The 14,611-nt window shown below is 51.2% G+C and overlaps 3 protein-coding genes across 3 annotated transcripts, besides 9 other annotated features; 2 read left to right on the plus strand and 1 right to left on the minus strand.

The window, feature by feature from the left end:
- Positions 1-770: 770 nt before the first annotated feature.
- On the plus strand, positions 771-3,734 carry NFIA_035920 (putative extracellular threonine rich protein; the record flags this gene model as incomplete). The annotated part of the gene is made up of 1 exon (XM_001265916.1): positions 771-3,734. One exon carries the CDS (start codon positions 771-773, stop codon positions 3,732-3,734), a length of 2,964 nt encoding a protein of 987 aa, XP_001265917.1.
- Positions 995-1,497: a microsatellite.
- Positions 1,004-1,478: a microsatellite.
- Positions 1,010-1,511: a microsatellite.
- Positions 1,086-1,531: a microsatellite.
- Positions 2,332-2,375: a microsatellite.
- Positions 2,590-3,186: a microsatellite.
- Positions 3,206-3,369: a microsatellite.
- Positions 3,237-3,304: a microsatellite.
- A 1,167-nt stretch (positions 3,735-4,901) lies between the features above and the next one.
- On the minus strand, positions 4,902-8,912 carry tcsC (putative two-component osmosensing histidine kinase (Bos1); the record flags this gene model as incomplete). Its single annotated transcript, XM_001265917.1, has 1 exon — positions 4,902-8,912. One exon carries the CDS (start codon positions 8,910-8,912, stop codon positions 4,902-4,904), a length of 4,011 nt encoding a protein of 1,336 aa, XP_001265918.1.
- A 2,800-nt stretch (positions 8,913-11,712) lies between these two features.
- Positions 11,713-11,750: a microsatellite.
- Positions 11,751-12,881: 1,131 nt separating this feature from the next.
- Positions 12,882-14,493, plus strand: NFIA_035940 (phenylalanine--tRNA ligase subunit alpha; the record flags this gene model as incomplete). The annotated part of the gene is made up of 2 exons (XM_001265918.1): positions 12,882-14,344; positions 14,400-14,493. 2 exons carry the CDS (start codon positions 12,882-12,884, stop codon positions 14,491-14,493), a joined length of 1,557 nt encoding a protein of 518 aa, XP_001265919.1.
- Between the last annotated feature and the right edge of the window lie 118 nt (positions 14,494-14,611).

Raw genomic sequence — 14,611 nt, forward strand, 5'->3', positions numbered from 1 at the left:
AGAGGGAAATTGATGGGAGTTACGGAAGGACGACTGGAAGCCAACCTACCAACAAAAGTACACACGAGTACCCGCAGAAAAGAAATCGTGGGAATAGCTATTCTCTGAATTACGCGACTGGCCGTGGTACTCGCAGCTTGGTGCAAGATGATGATGAGATGATCCAGATGTGACGCCGGAAAGCTATTCCGGACAGAAGTGTGCAGTTCAGTTCTGGAAATAATGCGACTGAACCAGGGAAACATACCAACGGCCCGAACATCACGTCAAGCCCGTGTACCTGTTGTTCGAAGGATGATCAAGCTGTTTGAGACGGACTTCATCATGTTTCTTTAAATGGGTTGCCCTGACGATCACGGATGTTTGTGTCCCCAGAATACCTTGAGACGACCACGTTCGATTCTGGAAGCGCATCCACCTTATTTACCGCTCAATTCGATATATATCGTTGAATATAGGCAAGGGCGTCAGGATGATGGTCAGCTAGAGTGACCGTGGTTGCAATGCTCCGACGAGTTCCAATAGGACGTCCCGAATCCAAGAACTGGAAGCTTGCCAGCGTGCTCATTCCACTGAGACCCGATACCGCACGCTCGCTGGATGACATACAGACCTCATCATAACTCAAGGTCGGGTACATAATTGATGCTTATCCTAGATCCTCCACGGTCTCTTCAAACCACTCGCTGATCGAATAGCTGCTCATAATCCTGAGCCGTCTCTTTCTCCTTGCTCTCCTTATCTCCTACTGTGGTTGCTCTGTGAACAAGATGCACACTAGGAGGCAGGCCCTGCCACTCGCAGCAGCAGCATGGATGCTACTCCACGGTGCGGTAGCAGCTCCCAAACCCGGCGGCCTGGGCCAGCTACCGCCCCCGGAGGCCTTAAGATCGGCAGGTCTAGCTAGTGCAGCTTTGTCTTCATCCCTAGCTGCGATTATGGCATCTGGAATTCCTCCTGCAACACATACAGTTACTGTATCATTTGGAGGAACTGCTACTGAATCACTCCCAACCACAGCACCACCTGGAGGTGCTACTCAGTCACCCGTAACCACAGCCCCAACGGGAGGAGCTGCTACTGTATCACTCCCAACAACAGCACCACCTGGAGGAGCTACTCGATCACTCCCAACAACAGCACCACCTGGAGGTGCTACTCAGCCACCCCCAACTACAGCGCCAACAGGAGGAGCTACTCAGTCACCCGTAACCACAGCCCCAACGGGAGGAGCTGCTACTGTATCACTCCCAACAACAGCACCACCTGGAGGAGCTACTCGATCACTCCCAACAACAGCACCACCTGGAGGTGCTACTCAGCCACCCCCAACTACAGCGCTAACAGGAGGAGCTACTCAGTCACCCATAACCACAGCACCAACGGGAGGAGCTGCTACTGTATCACTCCCAACAACAGCGCCACCTGGAGTAGCTACTCGATCACTCCCAACAACAACACCACCTGGAGGTGCTACTCAGCCACCCCCAACTACAGCGCCAACAGGAGGAGGTGCTACTGAGTCACGCCCAGGTACCTCCCCGGCCGGAGGAATTGCTTCAACTGGCCCCCCAGTGTCTCCCCCGACCGGTGGAGGTGTCCCTGCCTCTGAGGGACCGGGATTCTCTCCTGCTGGGGGTGGTGTGCCTGCCAGTGCATCAACCCCTGTCACAGTCTCCGCGCCTCCATCCGAGTCTCCAGTTGCGCCTAAGGTCGTGACGCAAGCCTGTCCACCATGTCCCGCTCCTGCCGCACCAACCTGCGCACCCTGTCCTGCTCCTGGCACAAGTACTACTACTTTCACCGTCACCGTTACTGAGACAGTTTGCCCTGGTCAGAGTGCTCAAGGAGCGGGTGGCCCCACTGCATCTCCAGGTGTTCCCGCCATTTCACCTCTATTCACTGCAACGGGTCCTGGCGCCCTAGCTCCGACAGCCGCAGGGCCAGGCGCTCCACAAGGTCTAACCGCGACGGGAACACACATTTCGAGTGCCCCTCAGGCTTCCGGCGGAGCCGCAAGCGCAACTGCGGGACCCTCAACTCAGCCAGCAACTTCGGCTACTGGGGTTCCCGGTGTACCGCAAAGTCCCGGAGGCGGAGGCGACGCAGCAGCCGCAGGACCTGCAACTACTCGGCTAGTGACTTCGGCTACTGGGGCTCCCGGTGTACTGCAGAGTCCTGGAGGTGGAGGCGCAGCCGCAGGACCTGCAACAAGTCTGCCGGTGACTTCAGCTACGGGGGGGGTTCCTAACATCCCGCACGGTCCTGGAGGAGGCCCAATTGGATTCCCCAACACTACTTCAACCCACGTTGTAGCTACGACTACAGAAACCATTGTTTCAACTGCCATTGTTTCAACTGCCATTGTTTCAACTGTTCTCCTGCCTACTAACGGGGGTGGAGCCGCAACATCGGGTGCTGTTCAAACTTCCAGGCTTGCTGTGACTACAGGAACCAGTTTCGCAAACGTCACACGCACTGCCGGGGGCGGACCAACTGGGTTGCCGAGTGTGACCTTGACCCCTGCCATACCCACAGGCCCTGGCATCTCTAACGTTACTGATACTGTTGGGGGAGGCGTGTCCGTCCCAACTCCTACTAGCGCTACGATCTCTGCCACACCAACCAGACCAGGCGGAACAGCACCACCAGGCGGAGGTGTGCCTGTCTCAACTCCTACTAGCGCTACGATCTCTGCCACACCAACCAGACCAGGCGGAACAGCACCACCAGGCGGAGGTGTGCCCATCTCAACTCCTACTAGCGCTACGATCTCTGCCACACCAACCAGACCAGGCGGAACAGCACCACCAGGCGGAGGTGTGCCCATCTCAACTCCTACTAGCGCTACGATCTCTGCCACACCAACCAGACCAGGCGGAACAGCACCACCAGGCGGAGGTGTGCCCATCTCAACTCCTACTAGCGCTACGATCTCTGCCACACCAACCAGACCAGGCGGAACAGCACCACCAGGCGGAGGTGTGCCTGTCTCAACTCCTACTAGCGCTACGATCTCTGCCACACCAACCAGACCAGGCGGAACAGCACCACCAGGCGGAGGTGTGCCTGTCTCAACTCCTACTAGCGCTACGATCTCTGCCACACCAACCAGACCAGGCGGAACAGCACCACCAGGCGGAGGTGTGCCTGTCTCAACTCCTACTATTGCTACGAGCTTTGCCACGCTGAGCGGACCGGGTGGAGTGGCACCACCAGCTGGAACAGTAGTACCAGGAACAGCAACAACACCAGGTGGAACAGCAGCAACACCAGGCGGAACAGCGGCAACACCAGGTGGAACACCATTACCTGGCGGAGCAGCACCTGGCGGAGTACCAGCAGCAGGTGGTACAGCAGCAGCGCCAGGTGGAAGAACAGCACCGCGTGGAGGAGTAGCAGGTGGTGGAACAGTAGCAGCACCGGGTGGAACAGCAGCACCTGGTGGAGGAGTCCCAACAGTTGTAATACCCAGCGGAAGTACCACTGCCACCTCTACTACCACCATCCAAGTCGTCCAAACTTTATCTGTTCTTCCTAGCCGCCCTCCCCTTACGCAAACACAGGGGAATACGGCTACACGTCCGGTAACCCCGGGCACAGTGACCGGAGCAAGGACACCGCAGCCCACTCCCGCTATTGATCCAAAGAAGCGGACAGTGGCAGAAAAGACAGACATCGCCCGGCCCGATAAGCTCAAGGCAAATCCTATCGTGTTCCGCCGTCGGACTTGAAAATGTCCATCTTAAATTACGATCTCATCACCATACCGTAGTTTGAAAGGAAAACGAGTCCCAAGTCATAAGGGGGACTGTTTGTTCCTTTCTTAGTGCACGTCGATCCAGTCCGCTTTGTCCTAGTCAGATCATATAGGCTTTCGGTTATGCTAATCTATTCGGAACGATCAAATGTTAAGGTCAGATCTAAACAGATAATACTGAAAAAGCGGTCTCTAGCAAGCGGCTATCCGGTTTAAGCATCACAAATGCACGCGCTGTGTGGAACAAAAAGAAGGGGGCTATCCTCGGAATGTGATATTTCTGCATTTCTCCCTCGGTAACGACAGTGTTATCAAACTGTCCGCAATTCGTACGTGCCAAAACAATTCTCGTAGTAGGGGAATAGGAAAGAAGAAGACACAGACGCAGATCAAGTCGAAGCCAGTAGACTCCAACATAGGGACCTCACCTGCCCGAATTCAGAAATTAGATACAATACAAGTAGAATAGGAACGAAGAAGGAACAAGGCTTCGACGCAGATATGCATAGAACATAGGTGGTAGGTTCCGAGAGGATTGAGAAGAACAAGAATCACGTTTGGATAGTCGGAAATATGCAGCGAAAAGTAGGATTCTCGCGGAGAATGTTACTCTCTTATCTCCATCGTCATATCAGCTGGCCCACATTGTTCTCATCTTAAGCCGCAAGTAAATGCGAAATAAAACCTCGCCAATGGATTCCATGCGCCGGACACCTTACATAAAGCTTCAACAGATAAAGACCGAAATAGAATCAGGTTGTGATATGGGCAATGTGAAAGGGAGAGGAAGTAAAGGTCATTGCATAGGCGTCGACACAACGCCAGCGAGGAGCCTATGCAAAGCAGATGGATTCCGAATAGGATAGGTCAATGAGCAGAAAGAAGCATTTGAAGGCGAAGGATCGCAGATGGCTCGATCACAGAGACCGATTGTATCAAAAGACCTATTCTCGGAAAAGAAGGGAAAGACCAAATTGCCGAGGCAAAGAACAAATCCTTCAAGCGGGCAAACGATATGGGTATATGTTCGCATCAAGGCTGTTGACAGCAAGAAAGAAGAAATGGGAAAGCGTCTCTTCAAAACGTCTCACGAGCTGTTCGATCGTAGCAGGGCCTAAACGTCCAATAAGCGATTGTCTTCTCATACAGCCTTTCGAAAGCGATAATCACTGACACGTTCCATGGCGAGCTCATCATCTTTTGCAGCCGTGGGGCTCGAGAAGCCACGATCGATGGACCCTGAAGCTGTGATGGACCTTGTCTCCATACCAGGACGCTTGCCTTCAGAGTGGTGGTGAATTTCGCCACTGCTGGAAAGTCGGGACTCCTTGCTCTTCTCTAGTAGGGAACCGCCCAGGGTTGCACACTTGAGGATTGTCTGCATCATTTGGTTCTGTTTCAGAGGTTTTGACAAGTATTCATCCATCTGAGCCTGTATACACTTCTCGCGATCGCCCAGCATGGCATGCGCAGTGAGTGCAATGATAGGTGTGCGAGAAAGCCCGGCCTCTCTCTCATATTCACGAATCTTACCAGTGGCTTCGAAGCCGCCCATGACAGGCATCTGTACATCCATCAAGATAACATCGTAGCGACGCTGCTTGACGGCTTCCACCGCTTCCAATCCGTTGCCCACGACTGAGACGTTATGGTTGTGCTTCTCTAATATCTTGACCGCTAATTTCTGGTTCACGTCATTGTCCTCCGCAAGCAGAATATCAAATGAGCGGGAATGATCGGTGGTGATTGGCGTAGATCGTCCTTCCAGAGCTGGGAGCATACCATTCCCGAGGTCTATTGGTTGACACGGTGTGGTCATGTAGGAACTGATACCAAGATCCAGCGCTGACTTCAAGCTCACGCAAACAAGGGGACAGACTAAGACAATGGGGACGTATTTGAAGTCATCATAGGTCCGTAATAAGCGAGCCGTGTCCACTGAATCCACGATTATAACATCATAAGCGTGACCCGACTCTTTGCCTGACGGATCCTGAATCTCTGGTGGTGGAACATGATCTTCGTCCCTCACTACTATAGGCTCCAGCTCGAGCTGCTTCAGCATCTTAATGATGTTCTCCGCCTGAAGACCGTTCTGGCCCTTGTCAATGAAGAGAACCCGGTGATGCTTATACGGCATGAGCTGTGATGCGATGACGTTCAGGGACTGATCGGCGAGCTTCACGACGCAGGTAAAATGGAACGTGCTGCCATGACCGTACTCGGATGTAACCCAGACATCACCGCCCATCAGGTTGACGAGACGCTTGGAAATAGAGAGGCCGAGACCTGTACCGCCGAATCTGCGTGTGGTGGATCCATCTGCCTGCTGGAAGGTGTCAAAGATGAGATCCAGCTTATCCTCTTCAATACCAATGCCGGTGTCGGAGACCGAAAACTCAAAGGCATATTCGTTGGGGGCACATTGCTCTCGGTCTGATTTGCGAATCGTAAGCTTGACCTCGCCATGCTCAGTGAACTTGATGGCGTTGCCGACCAAGTTCAAAATGATCTGACGCAGACGGAAAGGGTCGCCAATGACATAGTCCGGTACAGTATTGTCAACTTGATATGTCAGACTGAGGAACTTTTCGTTAGCCTTAACGGCCAGCGTCTTGAGAGCGTTGAACACAGTTCCCCTCACTGTGAAGGGAATGCTTTCAATGACCATCCGATTTGCTTCAATCTTGGAAATGTCGAGTATGTCGTCGATGATTGTTAGCAAGCTGTTCGCCAAGTTATGCACTACATTCAACATCTCGCGCGTGTAAGGCTTCAGGTCGTCAGTGTCTAGAGTGAGCTGTGTCATGCCAATGATGCCGTTCATGGGAGTCCGGATCTCATGACTCATGTTTGCCAGGAATTCGGACTTTGTACGATTCGCCAGCTCAGCTGCCTCCCTGGCAGCAGTGTTACGCTGAATACTGTCTCGGAGATTGGAGACCATCTTGTTGATCTTGCGCTTGAGTTCATCCATCTCCCCGGAAGCGTTGACAGTGATGAGCTTAGTGAAATCGCCGTCGGTTGCAGCATCGGTGATCTCACCAAACGCACGCACCTGCGAAGTTAGGTTCTCAGCCATTGTATTGACATCCTCGGTGATCTCCTTCCATGTTCCCGCGATCCCCTCCACGTTGGCTTGACCGCCCATTTTCCCGTCCACGCCGACATCGCGAGCGACTTTTTTGAGTTCAGTTGCAAATTTCGCAAGACGATCCACCATGTGATTGATCGTAACTTTGAGGGTCAAGATCTCTCCTTGAGCATGGACTTCGATCTTCTTGCTGAGGTCACCTTTCGCGATAGCCTGCGTGACGTCTGAAATACTTCGGACCTGCGACGTCAAATTCTGGGCCATGGTGTTGACGTTGTCTGTGAGATCCTTCCATTTGCCTTCCACATTGTCGACCTTGGCTTGGCCGCCGAGGGTACCATCTGTGCCGACTTCCCTGGCAACTTTGCTCACTTCGAAGGCAAAAGTATTCAGTCGGTCGACCATGCCATTGATGGTGCTCTTAAGATCTAAAATTTCACCTTGAACGTTGGCCGTGACCTTCTTGGTTAGATCACCTTTCGCGACGGCAGTCGTGACATCGGCTATCTCCCTGACTTGGGTGGTCAGGTTGTTTGCCATTCGGTTGACATTCTCGGTCAAGTCTTTCCAAGTGCCTTCCACATCATTTACGGTGGCCTGGCCACCGAGAACACCATCCGTACCGACTTCCTTGGCAATCTTGGTGACCTCTTGGGCGAACTGCCGCAGCTGGTCCACCATGGAGTTGATAATGTTCTTGAGCTCAGCAATTTCTCCTTTGCAGTTGGCTTGAACCTTCTGTGTCAGATCACCCTTGGCCACAGCCTTGGTGACCGTCGCAATGTCTCGCACTTGTGTAGTCAAATTATTTGCCATGGCGTTGACGTTGACAGTCAGCTCATTCCACATGCCTTGGACGCCTTCGATCTGGGCCTGTCCACCCAGGACACCTTCCGTACCGACATCACGAGCGACACGAGTGACCTCCGTTGCGAACGTGCGCAGTTGATCGACCATGGTGTTGATGGTCTGTTGCAGTTCCAGGATTTCACCCTGTGCACGACTTTCGATCTTCTGACTGAGATCGCCATGGGCGACGGCGGTCGTCACCGCCGCAATTTCACGCACTTGATCAGTGAGATTCTTGGCCATGATGTTGACGTTCTCTGTAAGCTCCTTCCAAATTCCGTGAACCCCAGTGATCTGAGCCTGTCCACCAAGGATACCTTCCGTCCCGACCTCTCGAGCGACCCTGGACACCTCACTACCAAAAACCTGCAGCTGATCCATCATCGTGTTGATCGTGCGCTTAAAAGTGGCGATCTCAGGGTCCATCTCGAGGGGGTGAATCTGCACCTTCATGGACAAGTCACCATTCGCGACCTGCGTGATGATGCCACCAATTTCCCGAAGGGCTTTCTGGAAAGCCTCGTTGGCTTGCTGGTGCTTGCGTAGCTCGCGTTCCAACAGGACCACATCTTCATTCTCAACCTTGGTCAATGCCCGTCGCGTGTGCTCCTCCTGCTGCAGTAGCTCGTCGCGAACTTGAGCGATGATGTCTTTTTGGAAGCTTATTTCCTCCGCCTGTTTCTGTACATGATTCCGCAGATAACTGATGTCTTCCTCGCGAACGAGTCGAGTTCTCGAGTCTACATCATCATCACTGTCGTCGTCATCGAGTGCCTCATCGGCCTCATTGTCTTCCGCTTCACGGCGGTTTCTCCTTGTTCTCTGGCGACGTCGTGAAGTTTCCTGCTGCATGCCGCAAGAAGAGTTAGAAGCAGCTCCTTCATGAGAGGACAGGCGAGAGAGCCCGAAAAGCCAGAGAAAATCAGAATTTTTGGTGGAAGACAAAGGTAACTCGGGGACAGGTCGGGGGTATGGTTGATGACTGACAACTTGAAACTCTAGATGGCGAACACGTCGAATCAAAGCCTCCAACTCAAATTCAAATGCCGCCTTCGCTTGGCTAGGCTCTCCTGGTAATTTGGCGAACTTTGTATCACAGCCATTGGTTTTGTGGGAAGAACTCGGCTCGGAAATCGAAGCATCAGGGCCTCTGGCCAGGGTTTGAAGGATGGCAGAGGCGGCTGCGAGCGTCTCGTCTGCGCCAGCCATTGTGCCTGTTGTAACTCAGTCAATTTGGGACATAAGGATAGCCAAATTTGCAGAATATCGTATTGTGAATGGTCTGAAAGTCAAGTCGAGGGACCAAGTTAAGAAGGCCAATTTTCGAAAGAGGAAAAAGTGTGGAAAAAGGGAGATAAAAAGGACTAAGGCGTCAAGAGACGAGAGTTAACGTCGCGAGGGCATGGAAGCAGGGAAGGAGAAGAAGAGTCCAAAAGATGAATGAAAAGGAAAAAGGCTCGAGTAAGATGTCAAACTCAGATAGCAAGCTGAGCTAGGCGGGCTTGCTACACAGCGGAGTTGAGGCAAGAGAAAGAGAAGCGAATAAGGGTAAGGAGAAAAGCGGATCTTGAAGCGCCGTCGCCTCCTCGAAGGGAAGATGTGACGGTTGAGACAAGGGAAGAGATGAAACGGCAATCATAAGCGACAATCATAATAGGAAAAAGGCCAGCAAAGGTCGATCCGACAACTTGGACACATCAAAGCTCAGCAAACGGTGAACCTACCAGACGGAAAGCCGTGTTACTGACACGAAGAAACAAGCCAATTTCTAGGACGACATGGAGATGTTCGTCTTGTGAATTTAGAAATCGATGAGCTGGAGATAAGACGAGATGAGTTCGCCCGCTTGAGAGATAGAACGGTCCAAGTTCTCTGCGGGATTGATTCCTTGGGATTATTTGTGGACAGAACAGGGCAGGACAGGGGAAAGGGAGGGTGATGGGATTCGGAGATCACGCAGACAGACACGCAGAGGGAAAAATACAGGGGTTTGTGACGCGGAGCAAGAAAAAAAGAGTTAGGTTGGTAAGTGGAAAACAAAGCCAGTACAGAGTAGTGGGGGAAAAATACAGCGACGAAAGGGGGAGGCGATTTAGTTGAGAGATGGAGGTTGAAGAGGGGAGAGAGCGGGAAGGAAAAAAAGAAAAAAGACATATCAAAAATGACAACAATATTCAGTATGAAGAATAATGACAATGAGGAGGAGCCTCAGCCTCGTCAAAAACCATCAGTGCGCGTGAAAAGAGTACAATACTCCGTACCTACTTGATAGAGAGCAGATGGGAGCCTGGCAAGGAACAGGCGAACAGGAAGAGGAGGAAGAGGAACTGATCAACTGAGGGGTCTATCAGTATGGCAGCAAATAATATGATTGGATCTTGCTTGGGTTTGGCCTCGTTGGCGCCTTTTCTTGGGGGGTGGGAATGGGAGTAGTATCTAATTGGATTTAGCGCCTTAGCTAGAGAGATCTTGGAAATCTCCAATGAAACAGGAGCTTCATCAGGCTTGATAGTACTGAGAAATCATCAAGTGCCCCGGTGAAAAGGGACAGGCGAGTGTCATTCCTCAGCAACAATTAAAATCTTTATATGAGGAAATTTTGCCAGACGTCCGGTAGTAGAAATTGCCCTGTTGATATTAAGAAAAGTACAGACTGCGGAGTACCTCAGTTACTTATGCCAGCACCGTTCCCATGAATAATACCGAGGATTATACCAGCAAACCCAGGCAGTCAATACCTATCTACCGTTATTTACTACCATTAAAAATCTTCATTGGCCCGCGCCACAATCACTCCTCGGGGTCTTAACGGGGTTCAAGCCTTCATTCTTTAGTACCGTATATGTGTGTGCCGCTCTGCCATATTTTACTCTTGTTAAAAACCCACTACCAATCTCAAGTACGGAAATTGTGGTGGATTTGAAGGATGATTTACATTGTGCTGATCTTTACTTTCAGCCACAGCCACGGCCACATCGTGTAGATAGTTACCTACTAGTAAGAAGAACCGCGACGATCACGCCCCCAAAACCCCATGTGTGTCCCCAGTTGGTTTTTTGGCTAAGTTCAGTCCGTTTTTTGGGCTAGTTACCACACCTTACTTTGTCATCGGGACGGTGAGGAGAAATGGCTGATTTTACTCCATACGAATAATCCAATAGACAATGCTCAGACGACTCTCCATATGAGGACAAAGCCCCTATGGAGGTAGCTAGGGAACCTCTTTATTTGCTATTTGAATTTTAAGCTTCAATTACTAGATTAATTAGTAAAATACATCGAGAAGACTTTTCATACTCCGTACAACGGGAATATTCAAAACTGATACCCACTCTACTCCGCCCTTCACGTTCTTCCAGTCCTCAAACATAAGCGTGGCAAAATGAATCCACTTGGAGAAAACCGTTCGACAGCTCATCTCAGTGTTCGTTCTACTTTCATGATAGGGCCAATTTTACCGAACGCTAACTCTAACACTAAACCACCTACAGACTAGAGAGCCTACTCTAAGTACCACTGTAGTAGCGCTCCTTTGTTCCTCTATGGTTCTTGCCATATGGAGATGCACTGATAACCAAACCAGCCCAAAGCTCGCTAGACCGAAAATTACCAACAAATGCGACCACTGCACTACTGCGTATACATATCGACATGTCGAGGTGTACCAGCTCTGTCTTATTCAATCAAACTACTCTTTCGAACTCGTAGCTATTGTTCAGAAACAGGAGGTAACCCCACCATAAGATCTGTACTTGCGTATCTTCATCTATATGCAGTTGAGATGCGCTTACAATGTCCATGAAATTCTCAGAATATCGTACTCAATACGAAGTACCAGGGCCTACTAAGGTAGTCCATCGTTAAAACATCCGAGCCAATCAGCATTGTATAATTTGCCTGTGTACTCGAAGCGATCCCATGGCACTATTCCTGACTGGGCCTACACGAGGCAAAAATACCAAGGCAACTAAGTACCCAGGTAGTCAGATGAGGTAGGTAGGTACTTTTGTCTGAATCAAAAACCAAAACTCTGCATCAAATACCAAAATTGTAATTGCGAGTTGCCAGGCGCACGTGGACTACGTAAGGTGTCAATACAAGTTCCAAATGCTTGTCATCTAGGAATGCCTACGGAGTTAGAAGCATGCAATATTTGTCATTGCCAGTTGTCAGCTACAAAATAGTGGCTGGAAGATACAACACCATTATTCACATATACTGCTGTCCTCCTTTCGATCCTGCTCGCATGTTGGAAGTTAAATGTTGGAACTCTGCATTAATTTAGATTGTCCCAATCGGAAGTGAGCAGCATGAAGTCCTGCGTTGTTTTTGTCTTACTTGCTCGCCTGATCTCTTTGCAGTGATGACTGATCCGTCTTGTGCTATGCCCCAATTCCTGTTTCTGGTCCCTCGATTCCTGCCAAGGCACAAGTCCGCCGTTTTCAATAGATTGTTCCCTGTATCGAGTTCCAAGCACCGTAAAAGCATTGAATCATTTCAAAATACGTTTGTCCAGTCGAAAAAGTACGAATTGCCAGAATTCCAAGCCAGTCCATAGAAAGAAAAAGAGCAGTCAAGTCGCGGCCAAACCCTTCGAATCGCCTTCATACCAGTCACCGGGAATGACTGTGCCTTGGAAATTTGCTGCATGGCTGAGAGCATACTCATCATCCAGCAAGATCATGAGGACGAAGCTGTCAACTAGCTGAGACTGGGGCTAGACCAGCCTGTGCCCCGGCTTGTAGGGATGTCGGTTTTCAAGCATTCTGTGGAATGTCTAGCGGGATCATGAACCCAGGGTCGATTCTTGTCTCATGGGCTAGACAGTAGCGACACAAGGACGCTAGGCACAAATTAGTGTACACGAAGATGATATCATGGATCCATGGCCATCTACGGCATCATAACAGAACTCAGACGCTGAATGATTGATGTTGATGCACAAAACTAAGTAAAGGCTTATGCTAATGATGACTAATTATGATGATGGCGGGGTACCTGGATAGAGTCACGTGAATGCATTTATGGTTTGAACTGTCTCCCGTAAGAGGCCCGAAAAGAGTCACAATTTAGTTGTAGGTAGAGGCACAGTGGTCGATATCCCAGAGTCCTCGTTACGGTCCCCGCCACGCAGTCCTTTCTCTCGACCTCTGTTATCCTCTTCATACGGCTGCAGCCATGGCGTCCGATTTGACAAACTCCATTCTGGACGCCCTGTCCGCGTCCGACGGCCCAATTCTCTCTGACAAAGCCTTCCCCTCTACCCCCTCACTAGACCTTAAGAGTGCGCTCGACCGTCTAGCTTCGCGAAATATGATCGAATATGAAAGAATGGAAAGGGAAGCCATTGCTCTGACCCAGGAGGGTGAGGAAATCGCCGCCAATGGCAGTCACGAAGCCAAGGTCTTCCAGGCGGTATTGGCGGCCATGGACGGATTGAAGATCGGTGACTTGCCTGGCATTGTCGGAAAAGAGAACGCCAAGGTCGGCCAGGGTAATGCATTCAAGAAAGGCTGGATCAAGAAGGACAAGGATGTGTTGCGGGCGAACACCGAGTCCATCGTCGACGAGACCCGAGAGCAGCTGTTGACCGTCAAGAACACGCAGACCTTGAACGACCAGAAGGCCATCGCGGACCTCAGGCGTCGGAAGTTGATCGCTCTGCAGAAGGTCTTTACCTTCCGGGTTTCAAAGGGCCCCAAGTTCGCCAAGGAGTTTGTCAAGGAGGAGACCGACCTGACGCCCGAGATGATCGCAAACGGGTCATGGAAGACGGTTACGCTGAAGCCGTACAACTTCAAGGCCAAGGGTGCTCCTACGCCGGCCGGTGCCTTCCATCCCCTCAACAAGGTGCGACAGGAGTTCCGGAATATTTTCTTTGAGATGGGTTTCGAGGAGATGCCCACCAACCGCTTCGTGGAGACGGGATTCTGGAACTTCGACGCCCTCTACGTCCCTCAGCAACACCCCGCCCGTGATCTTCAGGATACATTCTACATTGCAGACCCTGCCACTGCCGACCCTCCGCGTGAGGATCCCTTGAACGACCCCCACCGTCCGAAATCCGTTCAGCCCGCCTCCGCAGCGACCTCGGAGAAGCCCCTCGACTACAAAGAGTACTGGGAGAATGTGCGCCAGGTCCACGAGAACGGAAAGTACGGCTCGATCGGATACCGTTACCCCTGGAACGCAGACGAAGCCCTTCGGTTGGTTCTCCGTACCCACACCACCTCGGTGTCGACCTACGTCCTGCACAAACTGGCCACGAACCCGCGGCCGGCAAGGTACTTCAGTATCGATCGAGTCTTCCGTAACGAGGCCGTCGACGCTACCCACTTGGCCGAGTTCCACCAGATTGAGGGTGTCATTGCTGACTTCGGTCTCACCCTGGGTGGTCTGATTGGATTCATGGAGGTCTTCTTCGCGAAGATGGGTATCCACCAACTGCGCTTCAAGCCCGCCTACAACCCTTACACCGAGCCCAGTATGGAGATCTTCGGTTACCACGAAGGACTGGGCAAGTGGGTCGAGATTGGAAACAGTGGTATGTTCAGACCAGAGATGCTGGAGCCCATGGGCATTCCCAAGGACATGAGAGTCTACGGATGGGGATTGAGTCTCGAGAGACCAACCATGATCAAGTGAGTTCTGCCGTACTTTCCTCATTTGAGTCCATGAACTGACGTGTTTTCGCAGATACGGAGTGAGCAATATTCGAGAGCTTCTCGGTCACAAAGTCGACCTTAACTTCATCGAGACCAACCCTGCCGTGCGACTGGAGAAGGACTAAGTGGAGAATGTGTAGAGAGATATTACGGGGAAAGAAAATAGCATTCAACTCGATATCCTGCATTCCTTTTAGAGTTATCGAAACAGACAGAAAACGTTACATTTTTTTCTTCATCGGG

Source organism: Aspergillus fischeri, genomic scaffold (genome assembly GCF_000149645.3).
Source record: "Aspergillus fischeri NRRL 181 1099437636247 genomic scaffold, whole genome shotgun sequence".
In the NCBI taxonomy this organism is placed as follows: Eukaryota; Fungi; Ascomycota; class Eurotiomycetes; order Eurotiales; family Aspergillaceae; genus Aspergillus; species Aspergillus fischeri.